The sequence below is a fragment of the Euprymna scolopes genome, chromosome 15 (assembly GCF_053919585.1).
Source record: "Euprymna scolopes isolate OS-2025 chromosome 15, ASM5391958v1, whole genome shotgun sequence".
NCBI classification, from domain to species: Eukaryota; Metazoa; Mollusca; class Cephalopoda; order Sepiida; family Sepiolidae; genus Euprymna; species Euprymna scolopes.
The window spans coordinates 131513185-131539440 of NC_136496.1; the positions used below are offsets into that span (position 1 = coordinate 131513185).

The following is a 26256-nucleotide window of genomic DNA, read 5'->3' on the forward strand; positions in this document are numbered from 1 at the left end:
TTATATTGTACCCAATATATATAATAATGATTTCAAAAATTTTAAAAAATATGATTTGATTGCCATCAGCTAAAACTGAAACCAGAACATAGCGTTCAAGTTTGAAAAAGTTTGCTAGAAATGACGTCATGACATTAAAATTTAAAATGCTTGCAAACAAATTCAGCGTTTTAGTATAATAATAGATATATTTAGCATGATGGGCCGGGAGATTAGAGTTCAATCCTCAATCATGTACCATTTTTAAATATCTAGTATGTCTCGACTGAGGATTGAACTCTAATCACCCGGCCTATTATACCTAAAAAGTTCAGTTTATAATATAAAGAAAAATTATATTTCTGTCTGTCAGGCCAGCTAAAACTCAGACATTACCAAAGATTTATTTCCAAACTTTACATATTCTGATACAGTATGAGCCGAATTGGTTATCGTACTAAATGTGTTAACATTGACATCACAGTCCTCCGATCAGATTACTTAAAGAGTTTTGACTGATTCGACCCGAATGAATTCTTCAATTGTAACAACAACGAGGCTCTTTCGACACCGAAAGAAGACCTATGCAACAGGCTCTGAACTCCCCCGAAAATAATGGGTAACAATCAACCAGGCCCGAACGAAGGTTGCCAAAAACGGAATAATGTGACAAGTGGGGCTATGCACAGGTGTCCTTGTGGCGTCGACGTGGAGACTATCGCACACATCCTCACAGTCTCCTCTAAGCGAGGCATGCTACGATGCGGACCTGAGGGATGCCTAGGACACTGTCCGACGATGGATCTCGAGATGGAGTGAAACAATATGTTGTTGTTGTTGTTGTTGTTGATGATGATGATGATGATGATGATGATGATGATGATGATGATGATGATGATGATGATGATGACTTAAAGCTGAGTTATACAAAACTCCAGAAATGGTCATGGGATTTTTAGGTCCTCAGAAACTGAACTTACACAGAGATGTGGGTGAAAGCGTGATTCCAGTTATCCCCACCCTACAGCGCTGAATGCTTAGCAAGGGATCATAAAGTACTAGTCTTCAGCATGATTTGACTGAGGATCGGGCCAGATCTCCCAGTCGAGAAGCGAACGCGATTACTATAATACAAAATGAGGCGCGAATGAATTGAGTGTTGATTGATAAAGGTTATCAGGTATAAGTTGTCACGATGATAATGCATCTTATAAATCGTACGAAGGGCACAATTTTATGCTCTTTAATTGCTGAATTGGATAGAAATCTGGAAGATATTTTTGGGAGTTAAATTATGGCGTTTAAAGACGGCGAGAAGAGGGTCAACCAGCTGTGAAGAATTAGGCTTTCAACGAAAACAGGCAATAAATGTCATTTTAAATATTTTATTTACTTCACAAAAATACCCTGTACAAAACAGACATGAAAGTCGGAGCAATATCAAGCTAGAAGCATCCAGGAAAAATAAATAAGAGTCTCTGTCTCTGTCTGTCTGTCTGTTTGTCTGTCTGTCTCTCTCTCTCTCTCTCTCTCTCTCTCTATATATATATATATATATATATATATATATATATATATATGTGTGTGTGTGTGTGTGTGTTAAAAGAAAAAATCAGAACTGGCCACAATTTGTTTTTGCCTTGATATTTTGTTATTTTCCATTAATTAAAGTGGAGCAACCAGCATTTCTTGCTTTTATATGCTTAGTTTATTATTCAAAGTTTGCACTTTCATTTTGTTCAATTATTATTTTAAGTTTAAATGTTTAGATGTTTTATACTTATAATATATATATATGAAAAAAAAATGAAAAAATATAAATTGTAAATAACAAATAGGTATATAAAAAACAACAAATATTGGTGACACCACTCCTGATATATATATATATATATATATATATATATATATATATATATATATATATATATATACTAGCAGACCGCCCGACATTTCCCGGTCGTAAAATACGCTTAAAAATGATATTTTGATTAATTCATATTTTGTATTTATTATTATATTATATTGGACCCAATTTAAAAGTAAAAAAAATGCTTGAATACTGCTACTAGGTAAGGTGCTATCGTCTATAGCAACTGGTGGTAAAAATTATTGCTATTTTTTTGTTTTTAAGAAAGGAACTTTGTCTTGGTGTTGGAGAGCGGGGTATCTAAACGGGATATGTAATATAGAGTTTTGAAAGTGCACTAGGTGGTAATGTGATGTTTTTCAGTGGAGTACATTTATACACGTGTTGATAACGAGTGTCTTATTGAATGTGCGTCCGTTCTTAATGCATGCATTTACGTGTGATCGCCTAGTTTTCAAAATGTCACAAAACTTATCTAGTGTATATTTATTTATAACGTCAAATAAGGGACGAATAAACATATTTATCTCTTGTCAGACAAAGGAAGAGATACTTTTACAAAAGGGAAGAGTGTTGTCTATTGATTATGGATAATGTTCAATGCAAATATGAATTATTTGAATTTTCATATGGGAAGGTCTGCCAATGTTATGATCCGTAAACGGCATTTGAATACGCGAAATCTGGGGAATATCTTTTTGTTGAAGTTGAATACTTATTGTTCAATTTTCACCAAAATCGAAGATTTTTTAAATTTCACCAAATTCGAAGATTTTTTTAAATTTCACCAAATTCGAAAATTTTTTAATTTTCACCAAAATCGAAGTTTTTTTTAAATTTTCACCAAAAGCGTTTACGCCATTTTACTTCACTTTTCATAAAACTAATCTAAAATCTAAAAATACACAGTGACTGTATTCTAAATATAGATTGAATCATTTAAAATTTAAGAAACCTGTACAGTGTTCATTGTATTTTTGTTATTGGCTTAATCCACGAGGTACCGACAATAATTTTCCAGACGTTTTACGCATGGGCAGTTTTATTGATACGCATGAAACTCTAGTTCCCCCCCCCCGAAGTAATCTTTTCCGGCTGCAATGCACTTGTTGTATCATTTCAAAAAGTTCTGGAAGGCATCATGGAAGTTATCTTGTAAGAAATTGTCAATAACCCTCATCAGAGCCTCTTTCATCTCCTAAATTTCCTTATAACGACAATCTCTAAGGTTTCCTTGAGTTTAGAGAACAACCAACAGTCACAGAAAGTAAGGTCTGGACTATCTTGATACCCATCTTGGTCAAATAGTTTGTGACAAGGATGGAATTCTGGACTGGTACATTTGCGAAAATCTTCATATGCTCAGTTTGCGAATAATTGTATATACAGTTCCCACACCGACATCAAACTGTGCTCTTATTGTCTCTATAAACACGCGACGGTCCTTGAAATTCTTTATTTGACCAATCACCTTTTATGTTCTGACTTCCTTACACTCGCCACACCTCTCACCATCCATCACTGACTACCTACCTTCCCTGAATCTCTTATGCCACTCTAAAACTGATGATCGGTTCATGCATGATGGTCCAAAAGCAGTCTGGAGCATTCCATACGATTCTGTGGCATTTTTTCCAAGTTTAAAACAGAATTTATTACATATCATTCTTCTAAAGTGCTCTTACGTCCAGATATTCTTTTTTTTTTTTTTTGCATTTTTGAAATTCACCAGCTATGACAATCAGGCTTTAGTAGGATGTATTCCAATTCCTGCTGTAGCTGTTCATTTGAACCTGTAATCATAGAAATTGTTCAGTGAATTTTCAAGAGTTTACAACAAATTTATATGCCTGTACAAAAACAAGTCTGGAAACGTATTGAAGGTACCGCGTATTTATCGAATATAAGTGATCTAATTTTAACTTAAAAGATTATCATTCTAGCTAAAGATCAATCAAAAAATTATATATTTCAGATGTAGTTTTGACATATTTCTCAACACAAACACCGTATCTACATACTAATAATCTCTTGGTAAGAATATAATATGTAATGAAGTCTAAATTACTTGCGAGATGGTTGCACAGATGAATGTGTACAGATTGTGTGAATGGCGAAGTCGAAACGCCTTTCAATAAAAGAGAAAGAAAAACTTTAATATCCCATATGTCGCGTACATACGATCTGTGTAAATGTTATTCATGTTGATAGCGTTGTTTATAAAACGAGATTGTAACTGAAAATAATGATAATCGAAATTTAACGTTTCTTGCGATTTTTAAGGAGGTTACAACGAGAACAGCGATAGATGCATGGTAAACAGTCATAAAATGAAATAGAACCCGGAAAGTATAAACCACTAAGGCTTTCATTTCGATATATATATATATATATATATATATATATATATATATATATATATATATATACTAGCATTTCAGCCTGGCATTGCTCGGGTGTTTGGAGGTGTATGCTGAGCAAAAAAAAAAAAAAAAAGGTCAATTTTTTAAATTTTGACCCCTATTATGACCCCTTAACATTTATTGTTTGGAGCTTAAATCAAGTTATTAAGTTACATCCAAGTCCAAGGAACCTATATCTAAAATTTCAAGTGTTTAGACCCAAAATTGGCGGAGGGGATTGGTAGAGTTCTCAAAGTTCTTGACTCCTTTAACAACCAAATTTCTGGTCGAAAACGGATTACAAAAATTTTCCCAAATCTCAGTACCCTGTATATCAAATTTCGAGTCTGTAGACATAAAATTGACAGAGTTATTGCGTAGGGAAATGTACACAGACACAGACACACAGAGACAGACACGTTCACTTTATATATATATATATATATATATATATATATATATATATATATACTAGCAGCGAGACTTTATTAATTTTTCGCACCGCATCTTCATAGTTGTTGTTTCACGACGTTTCGGTAAACTATTTCTCTGGCCTCTGGCCTTCGTCAGTGGAAAATGGCGTTGGATGTCTACGGCTCCATTGTCTGAAGATAGCAGTTTCAATCCTACTCAAAGCAGACCAGAGAATTAGTTGGCCAAAACGTGGTGAGACAACAACAACTATTAAAGGCAGTAATTACTGAGGATACAGTTAAGAGACTCAGCATTCCTATCCTTTTGCTGTTAATCCCCTGACGAAGGTCAGATGAATAGTTGGCCGAAACGTCGTGAAACAATGATTATGAAAATGAGGATAACAGTCCGCAAATAAAAAATAAATAAATATACAAATTACTCAACCCAAAGGATTTCAATAATAAAATAATAGCATCGAGACGTTGCCCGGGATTGAATGATGGTTAAGCAATGTTTCACACTCCCATATTTTTATTGTCATCGAAATCGATAATATCGCCCATTTTTCAATCAAATCGATTGATTGCCTGTTCTAGTGGGGGCATAACAACGGTGTACTTGAAGGAAGCTTCACATACCTCCACGCAGTGCCTTAGTCCACAATATAGTCTACATTGCACTGTAGAGAACCTACTCTTGATTTAATAAAATTATTTTCATATATAATGACTTGAATTAAAATTTAAAATGCAAAAGCCAAGTATCATGCTTCGATTGTGCTCTAAGCAGAAAAATTAATTCCAAATGCAATCCTTTCCTTATTTTACAAATTTTATTGCTCTTGTTTTATATTTTATTATTATGTGCTTTAATTATCATCTCGAACTTTTCACAGGAACTACAGCAATCTTATAAAATCACTATACATCCACAAATCACACTAAACAAAATTATCTACAAAAATTGTTTTTTCTAACTAATCGTTGGGATGCAAAAAAAAAAAAAGAAAAAAAAAGAAAAGAAAAAACAAACAAAAAAAAAACACGCATCCGTTTTGATAGATTGTGTTCCAGCACAATATTAAACTTAAAAATACTGACAGAACCAAATTGTTAGTTGATTTATTTACACTTAACTTTGGTATATTTACATTTTAACTTAATAAATCATCGTTATTTTTTAAATAATAATTTGCGAAAAACTACAAATATCTGAAAATTTTCGATATAAACGACCCTATTCGACGCCAGTTAATGAACTTGTTCGATAAGTGAGTCTATCGTTGTACAGAGGTTCTTACGGATGGTCTCTTTATTGAAATCGGAATCGAAATCGGTTACTGTATAGAAATCAGATTTTTTTTTTACTTGCGAGTCACTAATTATCAAGGCAACTCGAGGATAAGCGTTAATGAATGTACGGTAGTGGTGTAATAATCATTAATGGTGTAAATTGGGTAGAGTTTGATTATTTACGGAGACGGCTCATCAAGAACTTATTTACATTGGGCTTGAAGGCTACTATGACAGGAAGCAGGCCAGCAGACGGGCAGTTCCGGGAACAAAGCTTTGTTCATGGAACCTGCATTTAAATTTACGCACAGATAGAGAGGAGAAATTGTATATAGTGATTGTAGCTAGTCGAGTGTATTTTGTGAACATTTGGCAAGGGGAAACCAGGGATTGGAGTTTAGTCGAACTTTTGCCATTAAAATAACAATATCGCAGAGAGGCTCGCAACGTATCTTCTGTCGGAAAGAAGTTGAAGGGAAGAGAAAAGGGCATCACTTACTAGGTTTCGAAGCCGATTTTAAACTCTATCAAGGCAGGATAAGTGCGCAGAGTAACTCCTGCATATATGTGGCAACATAACTCCATTTTAGGGCATGCCTGGCTCTTATACAGATAGAGAATACATCGCTAGTGAGATACCTTCTGGAACGTAGAGTGATCCAACGATTTTTCCAGCAATCTTGGCAGCAGATTTGATGTATGTGTTCCATTTCAGAGAAGGGGGGAAGGTAAGTCCCAGAAGCTTGTCAAGACATGGAGCTTCCCCAAGACGAGAGCCATTCATTTCAATTGGGATGTGATGGAGGTCAGAGCGATTATAAAGAAAGTGGAGAATTTAGGAAAGAATAAATAATTGTATCAGAATCGGGAAAAATATTGGTATCGTTCAATCACAAACATAAATACACATTGGTCTTTATTAGTGTGAAGAGTAACCAAACTTGCTAAGGGTAGCATTTTTGTTGTAGATAACGTCAAGGTTATAGAATCAAAACACAAAACTTTCCACTCCGACTCTTTTATTTTTCCCATCTTCCACTCTGATCCTCGTCATGCCATTAAGTGATTATGGCCAACATATTTTATAATGTTCCTAACTTTAATAAACCTGTACAATTTTAATTGATTTAATCCAATTGCTGTCGAAGTCGCTATTGTTTTACCGACTCCAAATCCAGCCACGTCTTAATTGCGTCCGTCTTCAACTCCGATTCCACAGATTAGCACTCATCGAGTGACTTGATATACATATACACACATACACATTCGCTTTTATTTATATAGAGCATTTTTATTTAAACGGACGTATTTACCGTTTTTCTTGAACTTCAAAGAATCGTCTATCAACAAGGAAAAGCGTATTAAAGGGTCTTGAGTTTTTCCGTTGGGTGACATTGACTTGTAACAGATAACCTGCCCTCCTTCTTATTACTGCTTTTCACAACACGTCATCAACGTATTCATTTAATCTGACTGTTTTTTCTCAGCGTTTTTCAAATCGTAAGCCGTATTTTCTCAACTTTTCTTCGTTTTTGTTTGAAATTCGTTTGGTTATTCTCTCGTATTTTTTCGACGCAGCATTTATCCTTTGTAAAAAGCGAAAAGGTGGGGAGGGGGCACAAATAAAAAAAGATACCAACGCAGCCATTTGAGATGTGCGCGTTAATACGGTTTGATCTCGCGCTATCGACACACGCGTAGGTCTATTTCTTATTCGTATCTAACGACGTGGCTACATCATGTGCCTCGTGATAATCATAGAACGAGACAAGAAGAAGGACAAAGAGGCAGATGTTTCATGCTATAAGGTCGGTGAAAACGTTTATGCCGATTTAAAATTTCATCTTGTAAATAAAATATATAATTTTTCGTATTATTTGGATTGTTTGGATTATTGTTCTCATCTAAACGGAATAGACCTGGGTTTATATATAAAATATAAACTTGGCGCTATTTATCCAGTGTAAATGCATCTGAAGACGTTCGGGGGTTACATCAGCCGAAATGTTGTGGAAAAAACAACCAAAATGAAAACATTAGTCCAAACAATCAAAATAATACAAAAAATAATTATCAACCTCATCTAAAAAATATACAAACACCATATTTAAAAAAAAACCCTGTTATTTTACCTTTTTATTCATAGCAATAATGATCTTTACTCTGTATAACTTGATATCATTTGTCAACAAATAAATGCTTCACTTGTAAAATTCTTTCGGTTTTCATGCGAAATATTGTAACGTTACAAACTACGTATACACACGTAGACCCACACATTGTAATAGAGTACGTCGCAACGAAACATAGGACAAGTAATAACTCGACTCCTTTTTATAATAATGACATTTATTCCCTCATTTTCCCGCTACTTGTGACTTCTCATTACGGCTGTGACGTCATCCACGTCTCTGATCGTGATCCTTCTCTATGACCTCTGCCCTCTTGAACGTCGTTTCGAACATGCTCCTGAATGTGCTCTCGAACGTGCTGGACAAGATCGCCGGTCTGTGCATACGCTCGTTTAATAGTCTTTTTATTTATATTATAATTTATTTGCATTTTATTTTATATATATTGTAATTAGCTTTCCAGCTGACTACAATATTGTCGTCTTCAAGTACAATGTAGACAAGTTTTTATTGACCTGTCTTTGTAAATGATCTAATTATACCAACTTACTATTACAAATGATTATTACACAACTGCCCCAATAACTACAGTACAGTCCCCGGACCTTGATATATGGTAACCCTTTTGTAAACAAAATAAAGGCTGCATATGCAAACCGACTTCATCAACTATTTAGGTTAATTATTGATGAGTGTTCTTTTAACCGAGGTGAAAATTATTAACATATTTGATTTTGCAAAACAATCCGATCAGATGATTAGTTACATCATTTCACATTAGATGTCTTTTTTTTCTAGAGGGGCGATGTCTTTTGTGGATTTAGGCTGCTAAACCCTAACTCCTCAGCTCTTTTAACACCTGATCATGAATCTCTTTTTTAACACGTGATCATGAATAAGAAACCTTTAGTAGCTTTCAGCCACTCCCTCCAGTCACTATCTAACATGAATGCTTTATCGGATAGAGTATTGGTTTCTATGGTTTCTAAACTAAAGATCTGTTACCTAGTTGCATTCAAAGTTTCAAGCAGGAGCACAGAACAAAAGAAGAAATAGACTGAACCCTCATTAGTTATAGTCAAGATTGTCTGCTCTTTTTTACTTCCGGTATCTTCTGTCTATATCCGGGATAATTAGATATGGTCAAGCGAGCAATAAAGTGATTCATGAGAAAAAGGTCTTTCAAGTTATTTTAAAGGAAAATGATTATTTATTAGATCGGGCCACATTTTTATTACTCACGCTCACCTCAAACAAGACATATCACCACTTGAACATAAGGAGCTACTATTTGAGATTATGCCTATGAAAGGTTAACAAGATGTTGGTTTACGTGACATTTAAACTTCTGCATATTAGTACAGTCAGAGAAGCAGATAGCAGGAATGGAATCCCATATGTCTATCTGATCGAGGGAAGAAACTATTAGAGCAGAATGCCTTCTAGTATTTAGAGACATCAACAGTGAAGGGGCGTGATTTTGTTACTAAGCTGGATATGTACGTTGAAGAGGGAACAAATGCAACAAGTTCATCAAAGCACATTAGCTTGTCATCGTCGACCAGTTTTAAGGGCAGAAACCAGAAGTCATAAAAAGCAGTCAATCATCATTATTCAACGTTCGTTTGCGTTGAAAATGTTGATCATCATTGTCTGATTATAGACAATAAATATTGTGATATTTTCCTTTTTTGTTCATAATAAATATTGTGCCATTTTCCTTTTTTTTTTGGTGATAATAAATATTGTGCCATTTTCTTTTTCAGAAAATCGAAAATTGAGTCCAACATCGCGGATCATCAGCACCCTACATCCCCATCATCCTCATCACCATCACCAGCAACAAACCGAACTACGCCATTCGTGTCATTCTCTATGTTCCTGTCAGACATCAGCAATGGCGGCGGCGTCCGTAGCTGTCGGCCCACAGTATTCAGCTGCCATATATTCTAGTTTCCATTACCCGACGCATGCGCTGTCGGCCGTGCACGCTCTACAACCTCCACACTATCCAATCACGAGTTCTTCTGACGGACTTCCCGGTAAGTGTTTATTTTGAGATGGAGGATAAGAAAAATACGATCTCCCACTTACTCTTATTATGTTGAATATTAAACCTTATTATTTGTATCATTTAGATTTTACGAACTACTGTTCTCATTTTTAATATTATTTTCACAACGCTTTGGTCAGTGTAACCTTCGCCCTTCTTCAGGTGTATATTATGTAAAATAAAAAATTAATTTGTTTAAAATTAATATTTCGACTATATACGTCATCATCAGAATTTTATATATTTTTTCTTTTTTTTATTCCTCGTCATTATGGTAAATGGAAAAATACAGTTATTATAGAATTCGCGTGTTGTTCTTTAGCAGTGATACTTTCTGATGCCGGGAGATTACGCTTGGTGCGCGTGATATGAAAGTCAAAGTTGTGGTTTCTATGCTATAAGCGTTGTTTGAATTTTAAAATAAAATACATAAGAAATACGTTTATAAGCCAAATTACAACGCAAGATTATGTAAAATAAACAAATATTTACATGTTTAAAATTATATTTCAGAAATTTATATATATTTTCTCTTTTTCCATGATGGTAAATGGAAGAATGCAGTGTATAGAATCCGCGTGTTGTCCTTCAGCGGTAATATTTTCTAATGCCGGAAGATTATTCTTGGTGCGCGTGATATAAAAATTATATATATTTCTATCTTTATCTTTATCTTTACAATTATATAAAAGTCAGTTTGTGTGTCTGTTTAAGTTCATTCCTTATAAGTTCCGAAACGGCTGAGCATATCGTTTGTATATTCATACAAATATTTATGACAGTGTTCTTAGATATGTTTTGTACAGAAATCCATCCGATAAGTATCGAAAACGAACAAATCCGATCTTAAAGACAGTCTTTCTACTCGTATAGATAAAAATTCGTATTTATTTTTATCTATAAGAGAATAAAGACTATTTTTAAGATTGTCAAGACTAAATATCAGCTGACGTGATATTATAAACAAACACAGACGGAACTTGATAACCGACGTTATTATTATTATTATTATTATTATTATTATTATTATTATTATTATTATTGTGAATTAGGCTACTGGACAAATTATTCCTCATAATATATAATATTCGATAGAGCATTGATTCTATAATACTACATATGCGGTCTGCATAAGTTAAAATATTATGTTGATGCGTATTGTAGGATCCGGCAACACCGGGCGTCCAGCTAGTACATATATAATGTATGTATGTGTGTGTAAATATCTCATTTCGCGTAGCTATTACTTCTTTATAATTATTTTTCGTTCTCGGTCAGTCTTACCAGTCTTTTCTCTCTTTATCTTTCCTCATAACTGCCTCGACAAGTTTTTGTCATTCTTTCCCTCTTTTTTTTGTAATGGTTTACTTTCTATTCTTTTACAATAAAACCTCACATCTCCCTCTCTCTTTCTCTTTCTCGTTCTCCATTTCTTGTTTAGTGGACTTCACCTCTCACCTAATAAATCGTTTTCCAGCTTGACATCGGGCATTTCCCCTTTTTCATTGCGCGGTGTACGTGGTCGCAAGTCCGTCTGGATTTAGTAGATTGCTAGATGAAGGCTTCAGATGGTCGACGACGATTGTGTCAGATGTGAACGATACCGGCTGAATTATTAGCAACGCAACACTCATTCATGATGACAGGCAGACGCGACTTTAGAGCGGCATTTTCAAATAAAAAAATGGCCGACTAAATGCGAGCAGATATTTTCCTTTTAGATTCGCGCTTCATCGGCTGAATTTCGCATTTCTATCTATTCTACTTTGTATCAAAGTTTTAGAGAAATATTAGAAGAAATGGGAGGGGATGGAAAAGGGTTAACGAAGAGGATAAAAGAGGAAGAGAAAAAGACAAAACAAAAAGAGAAATACAGAAATACAAGAAGGAAATGAAACAGACGACTATGTACAAGTAAAATATGTAAAAGAAAAACGAAAGAAAAGAAAAAGTGGGGGGGGGGTGGAGAAGAAGAAGAAGAAGAAGATGATGGTGATGATGCTAATAATGATGATGATGATGATGATGATGATGATGATGATGATGATGATGATCTGTAAAAGAAGGAGAGAGAAAAAAAAGATAAAGCTCGTCAAAAGGTAACAGACGAAGTAGACAAAAGCTAGGAGACAAGAAAAATTATAGAAAGCAATATAACGAATAGACACGAGCTGAAACAAATTAACACATTTAAGAATGAAATACGAGTGGAGTAAACTATGCAAAGTCACCTACATATATATTTTTTTCTTATATTTTTGTTGTATACTGGGGGAGCATAACAGCGCCAGAACGAATATGTAATATTGTCGGGGGTTCTGTATGACATGGAGAAGTGTATATTATGTACGTGTGTCTAAACTCGTGCATCGTCTAATGGTATAAAATTCATAACAACAGATAGATTTTAGCAACAGATACATTTTAACCACGGATATTTAACAAAAGGGACAAATAATTCTCTGGGGTTGTAACATCGAAGAAACATACCTAGTATGTCTCTAACATTGTTTGATGGATCATCGGAAACAGCTGCAAAGAAGATTTCTCCTAATGAATCAAAAAGTCTTGGGCCATCATTTCAGCAACTTGTATTACTGATGTTTCCCCATTGGAAATCTGCCGTTGGTCCTAGACTAACGCATTCTGCTCCTCTCTACTGGAATCTATCACCGACCGACTCGATCCGCTATCTCTCACTCCCGATTCTTAACTGCTCAAATCGTATCTTTTCTAGAAATTCTACCTAAAGTCCACATCACTTTAAAATTACCTCTACGTAAGACTACGTCAGACTCTAGAGGTCAAACTTATTTTTAATTATTGTTTATGTTCTACATTATTTTCTATTAAACAGATTTGCATAAATAATTTTCTCTGTAAATGTTTATTTTGCTCTGATAGCATTTTTTTTACAAATATTACAACGATCAGATTATCGTCGACGTTGCCCTGATATATCTAACATTTTATTGCATTGTATTATTACGTATGTAAGCATAGTCAGATAGAAGTCAGTATTGTACGATCTTTCGGGAAAATAGTTTCTTTTCCCAGATATGTGTTCGAGATGAGTTCAACTGTGCGTACGAGGGTTGTTGCAAACGTAAGAGTTTCATAGAAATCCAAAAGATAAATTTCATTTTGTTTAACCATCTATTATTATTCTTTAAACTTAGTAATTTAAACATAATAATTTAAACTTAATAATTTAAACTTAATAATTAAAATTTAATACTTTAAACTTAATAATTTAAACTTAATAATTTAAACTTAATAATTTAAACTTAATAATTAAAATTTAATACTTTAAACTTAATAATTTAAACTTAATAATTAAAATTTAATACTTTAAACTTAATAATTTCAACTTAATAATTTAAACTTAATAATTTAAACTTAATAATTTAAACTTAATAATTAAAATTTAATACTTTAAACTTAATAATTTAAACTTAATAATTAAAATTTAATACTTTAAACTTAATAATTTAAACTTAATAATTTAAACTTAATACTTTAAACTTAATAATTTAAACTTAATAATTTAAACTTAATAATTTAAACTTAATAATTTAAACTTAATAATTCAAACTTTATAATTTAAACTTAATAATTCAAACTTAATAATTTAAACTTAATGATTTAGAGCTTGTGTTAATATTTAATTTAATTCAATTTTAATTTTAATTTTATTTTAATTTTATTTTTAATTTTATTTTAATTTTATTTTTAATGTTATTTTTCCGTATATTTATAATTTAATATTGTACTGTTATTTCACACCAAACAAAACACAGTGCCAATTTGGTGTAAAGACTACTATTTGAGACGAAATTTACAGGAATACTATTAGGGAATTGAGCGGCGAGATGTCTATTTGCATTATTTTTATGTCAGTATAATTAGGTAAGCAGGGACCTGGGAGGAAATTCTAAAGTTCGAGGGAAAAATTATTTGAGTAGAAGGTTTTCTACCGTCTAGGGCTCTCTAAAATTTAGAGGTGAGATTTTGCCGCTTGACAAGTAAGTCGGGGGTATTTATGTCGAGAGTATACAATTTCTTTGTTTTCGTTAGATCATACTGCATTAAAATATTTGTAAAACAGGCAGAGAGATGTAATATTTCAGCGATAGGTCAGAAGATGGAGTCTGTTTTTTAGTGAGGGATTGATTAGGTTGGCGACTTTTAAACACCCTATCTAAAAACGAAAGACTAGTGGTAGATACACCAACCCAGACGTGACAATAACAATCCTTGCATGGGCGAATGATGGCTTTGTAGAGGTACAGGATACTCCCAAGTATGAGTAATTTTCTAGCATAGTAGAGTTATCTCACATTCTTCGAAGCAGCCTTAGCGATGGCTTCAATGTATTTGTTCCAATTCATATTGCCTGTAAATGTAAAGCCGAGAAGTTTGAACAAAGTACTTTCAAGTAATGTATGATTAGCTATGGCTATCCGTGGTTGTGATGCTTTCTTGTAGTTATTAAAAGAAAGAAGTTTAGTCTTGGCAGCATTAAATTCATTTACGGCCTCATTCCACGATAGACTGGAGATATTCTTTTAGGATTTCAGCCAGTTTTTAGATATGTATTTATTCGTCTTCCCTTTGAGTCTATTATAGAGCGTCGTGTCATCAGCAAATATATCCATCTCGGAAACAATTTTATCAAGGAGGTCATTTGTGAATATCAAAAATAATAAAGTTACAAGGATCAACCCCTGTGGCACATCCGCATTTTTGTATGGTGTTTTCAAATATGACCATTGAGGACAACCTGGATTTTGCTCTTATGTAAGAAAGATGTGATTATGTAAACTATTTTTCAAGTAATACTATAATTTCATAAGAACATCGTGCATAACCCTGTCAAATGGTTTAAATATATCTTGGGCAACTGCCCTAACCTTCCCTGCCTTATCCAGTGCCTAGTATATACATTCAGAGATTACATCCCTGATATATGCAGTACAATGGGTTTGCCTAAATCCATACTGTTCATCAGAAAGAAGTTTATAATTTTAGAAGTGCTTGATTGATTAAGGACAATCATTTTGACGTATTTAAATTTTGAAATCATTTTCTGCGTTATTATTAATATAGTTGATATATTTAAATTTTACTATTTAATGTCATTATAATTAAAGTGAGACAATTTATTATAATTAACGCATGCGCGCATACTCATGTACATATATACGCATACATATATACACACGTACATATAGTTTCAAAGAAAAGGTGTTCTCATCAGAGGAAAAGTATTAGCAAATGAATATTATAGCAGAACTATGATTTTGCTGGTATTGACATTAATTGAAACTGCATTACATGAAAACTGGTCATATATGTAAAATAGTTTTATTTCTTAGAATTTATGAAATAAAGAAAATAAATGGAAAATGGAAAAAGTGAATTAAAAGTTAACGATAAAGATCCGGTTAAAAGGATATGAAATGGTTAAGTATTTTCATGTCGAAATGATCATAAGAGTCAACGTTATGATGAGAAGTCGGATTTATAATGTTGACAAATACATACAAATTAAAAATAAAACATTGTGTAGTTCAGGCTTGTAGAAAGATCCTGTTTGCAAGCAGTCGAGGAAGAAACATTATTTCGAATCGTAATTTTTTTTTTCACCTGGGAATATAACGTATTTCTTTAAAACTGATTAAGGAAATCTTGATATTTTTGTCTGAGTATCCTGTCCAACAATGACGCGTAAAGTATAATTTACAATCTTAAAGTGTGGTGTTCTATGACAAGCCCTATTTATTTACTATTTTGGTTGTATTGGGACTTTTCATTCGTTTTTTTTACAAAGGAATTACCACTTATGAAGGCCCGGAGGCCACTCGAGGAAAAGGGTTAATAAATATACGATAATCAATTGGAAAATATCGTAGTAACCATAGTCAATGGGATAATATCGTAGTATTAGTAGTGGAAATTTGATATATTGGATTACTTAAGAAGATGGTTCATCAAGAATTTGTTTACGTTAAACTTGAAGACGACCATATTATAGTCAGTTGGAAAGCAGATAAACGGAACAAAGTTCCATGGACGTGTAGTTCTAAGAAAGAAGCTTTGTCAATGGAATCCACGTTTAGGTTTAGGCACAGATAAAGAGTTGGGAAAATTATTGATACTAGTTTCAGAAAGACGAGTGTTTTTTGTGAAAGTCAGGCAAAGAGCGATTAAATGTTGAAGCTCAGAGGAGCACTTGCAACGAAAATAAGGATAAAGCAGAGACAGACTCGCAACGTCTCTTCTATGGGAAAGAGGTTTCAAGGAAGAGAAATGGGCCTCCCCCACTAGACTACGAAGTTTATTTTGATCTCTGTCAAGGCAGGATAACCTGCTTCTGGCAGCGCCTGCCAAGATGTGGCAACAGTACTTCATCCTTGGACGTATTTGGTTCATATACGGGTAGAGAATTATATCAGCAGTGTGATATTTACTGAAGCGGTATAGTGATCCCACCATTTTTCCATCAGCCTTGGCAACGGATTTGATGTACGCGTTCCATGTCAAATAAGGAGTAAATGTCAGACCCAGAAGCTTGTCGAAACATTGATCCTCTCCAAGATGAAAGCCATTCATTTTAATTGATGCCAGATGGGATTCAGTGCGTTGATGATGTAAAGATAGAAGCTTGGTTTTACATGAATTAAAATTAACCAGCCACCTTTCCCAATTGTACCACATGCTCAAGATCAGAGGAGATAGAGTCGCAGAGAACTTGTCCTTTACGGCCTTTGGAGTATTGCCAGTGTCGTCAGCATAAATGTCTACGTACGATCTTATGGTTATGATTGGGGAGATCATTGATGTAGATCAGGAAGTGAGTTGGGCTCAGGATGGACTCCTGATTGACATCAGAATAAATACTGTGAGGTACTGATTTTTGCCCATTAACCATTACTCTTATAAACCTATCGGAGAGAGATGATTTAATAATTGAAAAGACATTTCCAGCTATACCGAAGCTGGAGATTTTGTGGAGCAGACCTTTATGCCATACCCTATCAAAGGCCTTTGCTATGTCAAAAAAAATTTCCCTAGAAAGGAAGTCTCTATCGCGAGATTCGTTAATCCTATGATATAATTGTTGGGATAACTATATAAATGAATATTTATATTCGTTATAGTTTAAAGAAGCTTTTGAATTGTAAAATTAATTCTTTATTATATATATATATATATATATATATATATATATATATATATATATATATATATATATATATATTAAACTACTTACTTTACTCACATAAATTTATATACGAAAGTATAGATTTATGCGTAAACTTGAAGTATTTACTTCAAAAATGCTCAATACGTAGGTAGAGCTAGTTAGCAAGTTATAAAATGTATATGGCGATTAAGCTACACTGAATATTCCGCGTTTCATCCACTCTGGGGTTCTTCAGGCTTATGCGCGAATTCTGTGGTTGTTTGTCGTTTTTATATGCGCATCTTCTATTGAGATTTTAGTTAGCCAATCAGCTTTCTAGTATCCACCGCGCCCTTCCTATCAGCCAATGAGCATGCATTTATCGGACAAAGGCCTATTTGACCTAAGCCTTTGTCCGATAAATGCATGCTCATTGGCTGATAGGAAGGGCGCGGTGGATACTAGAAAGCTGATTGGCTAACTAAAATCTCAATAGAAGATGCGCATATAAAAACGACAAACAACCACAGAATTCGCGCATAAGCCTGAAGAATCCTTGAGTGGATGAAACGCGGAATATTCAGTATAGCTTAATCGCCATATATATTTTATAACTTACTATATGTATGTGTATATATATATATATATATATATATATATATATATATATATATATATATATATATATATATATATATATATATATATGATTAACAAAAAAGTTATTTCGGTTTTTAACTTTTTAATGCAGATAACGATATCTCAGCTAAAACAAAAGATTATTGACTGAAATAAGCATCACCGGAATCAATACATTTTGCCAACGGAAAACAAGTGTATTTTTATGCCAGTGACGTATTCATATTTATTATATTATATTGGGCCCAATATATAATAATCATTTAAAAAGTTTTAAAAAAATGACTCGTGCGCCACCACTGAGAATCGAAACCAAAACGTTTAGTTTAAGATTTACTTATTCCATTGATGTTAATGCCTTAACTATGAGGGCATGTTTACTGTGAAGCTTAAAATTTAAACATCAATCATTATCTATTACCTTACGCATACATATTCGTAAGGCCGTAGTTCGATCTTCACCTGGCAAATTCCATTTCTTTAATTTTCACATTTGCCCCGATTTTACCCGGCTAAAAGCAAAATATAAAATATCGGATCGGTTCGAATACCCTATACATTTAATTCCATGTATGCAGACCAAAGCTGACAGAGGAGTTTGGTAAATATATGTGCATGCATAAATATATATAGAAAGAGGTCTGTGTTTACTATAAGCTTTTGACGCAAATATTAGGAAAGTATAAATCATGTAGAATATCTGCATGAACATAATTACTCATCATAGTTAACTAAAGATGATCTTCCGATAAGAAAACCGAAAAAAAAAAAACTATTATAATATGGCATTAAAATGAATGTTTAAAACATATGCAAATTAGCTAGATCTTATAAAAATGAATGCAATTCCACGACACACATATAACGACGTTGCATTTTCGTTTTGAAATAAATAGACAAAAGGTGTTTTAATATGAATATTAATGCACATAACACCCAACATTTAATGGAGTATAGATAGATATGCGTACGCTCATGATCATGCGCACATGAATTTACATACGCGCACGCGCAGTTATATATTTGTATTTATAAATTATTTAACGTTTCATTTATTATTAAATCTGTTAAGTTTAAAAGAAGCGATTCGGCAATTTTATTTATATAGTCACCACGTTTTTCGCTATTTATTTAATTGTACAACCATATTATTAATTTGACATCCATATTATTAATTCATATCTATATTGTAAAATTCAAATCCATATTATAAATTTTACATTCATATTAATTTTAAATCCATATTATTAATTTGACATCCAAATCATAATTTTACATCGATATTATTTAATTTTATATCCGTATTATTAAATTTGACATTCATGTTATTTTGACATCGATATTATAATTTTAAATCCATATTATTAATTTGACATCGATATCATAATTTTACATCCATATTATTTAATATTACATCCATATTATAAATTTGACATTCATGTTATTAATTTGATATCCACATAGTTAATTTTACATCAATATTATTTAATATTACATCCATATAATTAATTTGACACTCATTTTATTAATTTGATATCCATATAATTAATTTTACATTCATATTCTTATTTTTACATCCGTATCATTTATTTACATCCATATCTTTAATTTGACATCCATTTTATGTAATTTGACATCAATTTTATAAATTTGACATCCATATTATAAATTTAACATCCATACTATTAATTTGACATCCATATCATAATTTACAGCCATATAATTAATTTTACATCCATATTATGAATTTTACATCCATATTATAAATTTGACACCCATATTATTAATTTACATTCATACCATTTGTTTACATCCATATTATAAATTTACATCAATATTATTACTTTGACATCTACATTAGAAATTTACATCCATATTATTAATTTGACATCCATATTATTTAATATGACATCCATATAATTAATTTGACATTCAGGTTATTAGTTTACATCTATATTATTACTTTGACATCGATATTATATAATTTAAAATCAATGATTATTATTTGGCATCAATGTTGTTGATCCATATTATTAATTTACATCCATATTATTAATTCACATCCATATTACTAATTTACATCCATATTAACTATTTTACATCCATATTATTAATTTACATCAATATTATTTATTTTACATCCATATTATTTTTATATCTATAATGTTAAATTACATCCCTATTATTTAATTTGACAATATGAATGTCATATGAATATTAATTTTGCATCCATATTATTAATTTACAGCTATATTATTACTTTGACATCCATATTATTTAATATGATATCCACGTAATTAATTTGACATTCATGTTATTATTTTGACATCCATATCATAATTTTACATCGATATTATATAATTTAAAATTGATAATTATTATTTGACATCCATATTATTAATTTTACATCTATTTTATTACTTTGACATCCATATTAAATATTTACGTCCATATTATTTATTTGACATCCATATACTTAATTTGACCTCTAGATAATTAATTTGAAATCCACATTAATTAATTTTACAGTCATATTATTAATTTGACATTCGTATCATTAATTTACATATATATTATTAATTTTATATCAATATTATTTATTTTACATCCATATAATTAAATTCGAATACATTCTATGTATTTGACATCCATATCATTAATTTACAATTATATTATTACTTTGACATCCATATTAATAATTTTACATCAAGATTATTAATTTGACCTTTATATTATAAGTTTGACATCCATGTTATTTAATTTAACATCCATATCATTAATTTAAATCCATATTATTTAATTTGACACCCATAATACAATTTTACAGCCATATTTTTTTACATACATATTATTATAATTTGACATTCATATTATTAATATGACATCCATAACCCTTATTTGACATCTATATCGTTAATTTACATTTATTTTATTAATATTAGGTCCATATTGTGAATTTGGCTTTCACATTATTAATTTGACATGAATATTATTTATTTGCCATGCATATTAGTAATTTGACATCTATATTATTAATTTACATTTATATTATTAATTTGACATCCATATAATTAATTTTACATCACTATTACTTTGACATCCATATAATTAATTTGACATCTATACTATTAATTTGACATCTATATTGTTAATTTCATATCCATATTATTTATTTTACATCCGTATTATTAATTTGATATTTATATTATTAATTTGACATCCATATTATTTGTTTTCCCGTACAAATGTCTGTCTGTTTTTTTAAGAGTGCGGCAATTTTTATTTTGTTTCAATACGTTGTGTCGCTTTTTGAAAAGGCTACTTTCTACAACTTTAAAACCAACTTTGTGTCTAATTTTATCCTCGTGGGGAGGCAAGTAAATAGGAACAAACGTCTCTCATACGAAGAGCGTGCAATAAGTAATGCCCCTGACCCACTTCCAGTTGTCTGATCTAGCTGAAATTTTGCATGTGCAATGATTTATATATCTACGGGTTATGTGACAAATTACAGCTCTGAACTAATTGTGGTTTCTGTTTTACAGGTGTTTGAACTGAGTCAGGTGTGAAATGGAGCCTGTTGAATGTAAAGCAGTGATCCGGTTTTTGTATTTGAAAGGACGCACACCACAGGAGACTTTTGATGAAATGAAAGAAACTTATGGTGATAACGCCCCATCATATGACATTGTAAAATGCTGGCATAGTGAATTCAAACATGGCCGGAAGTCTGTGGAAACAGCTCCCAGACCTGGTCGCCTTCCCCCTTCTGCCATTGATGAGGCATCTGTCCGTCAAGTTGAGGCAGCCATTTTGGAAGCTCGACGCATTAATATTCGCCAAATAGCCCAAGATGTCAAGATTAGTACAAGATATGTGGAAACTATCATTCAAGACCATTTGCATATGCATAAGGTGTCTGCCAGATGGATTCCCAGGTTGCTCACACCATTCCAGAAGCGAGAACGCGTGGTGTGCTCGAGGATGAATTTGGAGATGTGCCAAGAAGATGAGTGAAAGTTTTTCAAAAGACTGATTACACAGGATGAAACCTGGGTCCATCACTATGATCCAGAGACCAAAGCCCAGTCAATGCAGTTGAAGCACTTGGATTCACCACCTCCAAAGAAGGCAAGGGTTCAGCCCTCCGCTGGCAAGGTCATGCTCACAGTCTTCTGGGACCAGGACGGAGTAGTGATGACAGATTTCCTGGCAAATGGTACCACAATTACAGGAGCCTATTATGCTTCACTTTTGAGGAAATTAAGGGAAGCTATCAAAATCACGAGGCGGGGCAAGATCAGCAAAGGTACCCTCCTCCTGTAGGACAACGTTCCGGTCCACAACTCGCATGTCGCCAGATCAGAAGCACGGGCGTGTGGTTATGAAATCCTTCTCCATCCTCCCTATTCTTCTGACCTTGCACCCTCTGACTTTCACCTCTTTCCAGCCATGAAGTTGTTTTTGAAATGAAAGCATTTCCCAGATGATGCAGCCTTGATTTCTGAAGTCACGTCATGGTTGGATGACCAACCTGGGGTGTTCTACAAAAACGGTTTCCAGAGCTGAATCAAACGATGGGAGAAATGCATAACTCTGGGTGGTATCCACGTAGATAAAGACTAATAAATGTGCCAAGTTTTGTTGCTCTACTGCTATGGAAAGTGGGTCAGGGACATTACTTATTGCACGCCCCTCGTACTAGTAAATATTCGGTTTAAAAATGTTCACCGTAGATTCCTGAGTTCTTCACGTAGAGACGTGCAGATATTTGGTGATGCCAGAGACCAACTCCTAGATTCTATGCCCTATTTCTCTTCAATTTTGGAAAGCAATAGATACTCTCTGAAGTCATACTGTACAACTCTTGAGTCGGTATTGTTTGATTCAAGTTACGAATATATAATTATTTAAATAAATTCCTAACTTAAATTATAATTCGATCAAATTTAAAACTTATTATTTCAACAATTTCTTAGTTTAATAATTATTTAAACAATTAAAAAATTTAATAATTATTCAAAAATGTTTCAAACTTTAATATTTATTAAAAGATAGTTCAAATTTTATAATAATTCAAACAATTTGGAACTTCAATAATTATTAAAGAATTTCAAGTTTTAATAATTATTCAAACAATTTCTAATTACATTATTTATTCAAACAATTGATAATTTAATTAATAATTCAAACAATTTCTAATTTAATAAGTATTCAAAGAATTTCAACTTATACAGTTAATAAAAATTCAAACTTTTATAATAATTCGAACAATTTCAAACAATTATAATTATTCAAACTGTTAAAAACTTATTCAAACAATTTTAACTTACATATTTTTAAAGCAATTTAAAACTTTATTAATTATTCAAACAAGTTTCAAAGTTTGATAATTATTAAATAATTTCAAACTTTAAAAATTATTTGAAGTATTTATACAGTTTTTCAAAAAATTACAAGTTTTAATAGTTGCATATTTTGCTTATTATTATTCAAACGAGTTTTCAAATTTTATAATTATTCAAACAATATCAAAATTTAATAATTATTTAAAGTAATTTCAAACTTTAAAAATTATTCAAACAATTTAAAGCTTAAATAATTATTTAACAAATTTCAAACTTTTATTGTTATTCAATAATTTCTAACTTAAAGATTATTAAAAAAAGTACAAACTTTAATAATTATTCAAACAATTTCAAACTTTAGTAATTATTGAAAAAGGTTACAAATCTAATAATTATTCAAACAAGTAACACATTTTATAATTGTTCAAAAATTTCAAACTTTAATAATTATTCAAATAAGTAACGCATTTTAATAATTATTGTAACAGGTTACTAAATTGAATAATTATTTAAGCAAGTTTAAAATGTTAACGGCTATTCAACAAGTTACAAATTTAAATAATTATTTTAAAAATTGAAAACTTTATAATTGTTAAAACAAGTTACAAATTTAAATAATTATTTAAACAGGAAGCAAAATTTCATAAATAATCAATTACAGACTTTAATAATTATACAAACAATTACAAACTTTAATATTTGTTATAGCCAGTTTAATATTTTAATAATTATTAAAACAGGTTACATATTTTAATAATTAGTAAAACAAGTTACATATTTTAATAATTATATAACAAGTTAAAACTTTAATAATTAGTAAAAAAAATCATACTTTTATAATTATACAAACAATTTCAAATTTAATAATTATTCAATCAAGTATAAAATTTTCATAATTAGTTAAACAAGTTTTGAACTTTAATAATTATTTAAAAAATTACAATCTTTGATACTTATTCAAACGATTTCAGACTTTATAATATATATAAATAATTTCAAATTTAATAGATATTAAAGCAAGTACAAATTTTAATAATTATTCAAACAAGTCACAAATTTTAATATTTTTAAACAAGTTAAAAACCTTAAAAATTTCTCAAACAAGTTGCCTACTTTATAAATTAGCTAAACAACGTACAAATGTTAATAATTATTCGACAAATTTCAATCTTTAATAAGAATTCTAAAGATTTCAAACTTTTTAATTATCCAAAGAATTTTCAAAGTATAATAATTATCGAAGCAAGATTAAAAGTTTAATCTTCTTTAAACATATTTAATATTTATTAATTATTGAAACAAAGTAAAAACCTAAATTATTATTTCAAAATATTTAAACTTTAATAATTAATCACACATTTTAAAACTTTAATAATATTAAAACAATTACAACCTTTAATAATTATTAAAACAATGTCAAACTTTATAATTTTTCAAACAACATATATATAGTAATAATTTTTAAAACAACTTACAAATTCAAATATTTTTCAAACAGCCTACAAATTAAAATAATTTTAAAAACAAGTTACTAATTTAAATAATTTTTCAAACAACTTATGAATGTACATAATTCTTCAAACAACTTACAAATTCAAATAATTTTTCAAACCACATACAAATTGAAATAATTTTTCAAACAACTTATAAATTAAAATAATTTTTCAAACAACTACAAATTTAAAAATTTTTTCAAACAACATAAACATTTAAATAATTTTTCAAACAACTTATAAATTTTAATAATTATTCAAATAACTTTTCAAACAAGTTACAAATTTAAATAATTTTTAAAACAACTTACGAATTTAAATAATTTTTCAAATAACATACAAGTTGAAATAACTTTTAAAAAACTTACAAATTTAAATAATTTTTCACACAACTTACAAATTTAAATAATTTTAAAAGCAACGTACATATTGAAATAATTTTTCCAAGAACTTTCAAATTGAAATAATTTTGTCAAACAACTTACAAATTAAAGTAATTTTCAAAACAAGTTACAATTTTTTATGTTTATTAAAACAAGTTACAAAGTTTTATAAGTTTTAAAACAATTTAGAAATTTTTATAAGTATTAAAACAATTTACAAATTTTTATAACCACAACTTACAAATTTTAATAATTTTTCAAGCAAGTTATAAATTTTAATAATTATTCAAGCCAGTTATAAACTAAAAAAATTTCTAACATTAATAATTTTTCCAATATATTACAATATTTAATAATTATTAAAACAATTTAAAACTTTAATAATTTGTCAAACAATTTAAAAATTTAATAATTGTTCAAACAATTTACAAATTTAATAATTATTCAAACAATTTAAAACTTTAATAATTTTTCAAACAATTTACAAATTTAATAGTTATTCAAACAAGTTAAGGCTTTAATAATTTTTCAACAATTTACAAATTTAATAATTATTCAAACAATTTAACACCTTAATAATTTTTCAAACAATTTATAAATTTAATAATTATTCAAACAAGTTAAAACTTTAATAATTTTTCAAACAATTTACAAATTTAATAATTATTCAAACAAGTTAAAACTTTAATAATTTTTCAAACAATTTACAAATTTTTAAATTATTCAAACAAGTTAAAACTTTAGTAATTTTTCAAACAATTTACAAATGTTAATAATTATTAAAAAAGTTTTGCTTTATCAATTAATCATTAACATAGGATAATAATTAGCTAACGTCAAGTTTGTTTGCGGTTTTTAGCTCATGGTTTCTTCTATGTGGATGGGTTGATGGTGACAAGCAAGATATGATTACTTCTGATTATTTATTATGTTCCTCTTGGATGCTGTGAAAGCCCCATTTTCTCTATGTTTTAAAGGGCTTTCTTGTACGCTTGATCATTACTAAGTATCCAGTTAAATGGACGAGAGATACCGGAAGTCAAAAAGACGAGAGATACC

The 26256-nt window shown here is 30.7% G+C and overlaps 1 protein-coding gene across 1 annotated transcript in view; it reads left to right on the forward strand.

Annotated features, from left to right (window-relative positions):
• The window catches only part of LOC145294150 (uncharacterized), a 218126-nt gene that overhangs the window by 172559 nt on the left and 19311 nt on the right, over nt 1-26256 (forward strand). Inside the window, exon 2 of the mRNA XM_080141258.1 lies at nt 9859-10134. Coding sequence (XP_079997384.1) covers nt 9859-10134 — 276 coding nt within the window. The remainder of the gene's footprint in view (nt 1-9858; nt 10135-26256) is intronic.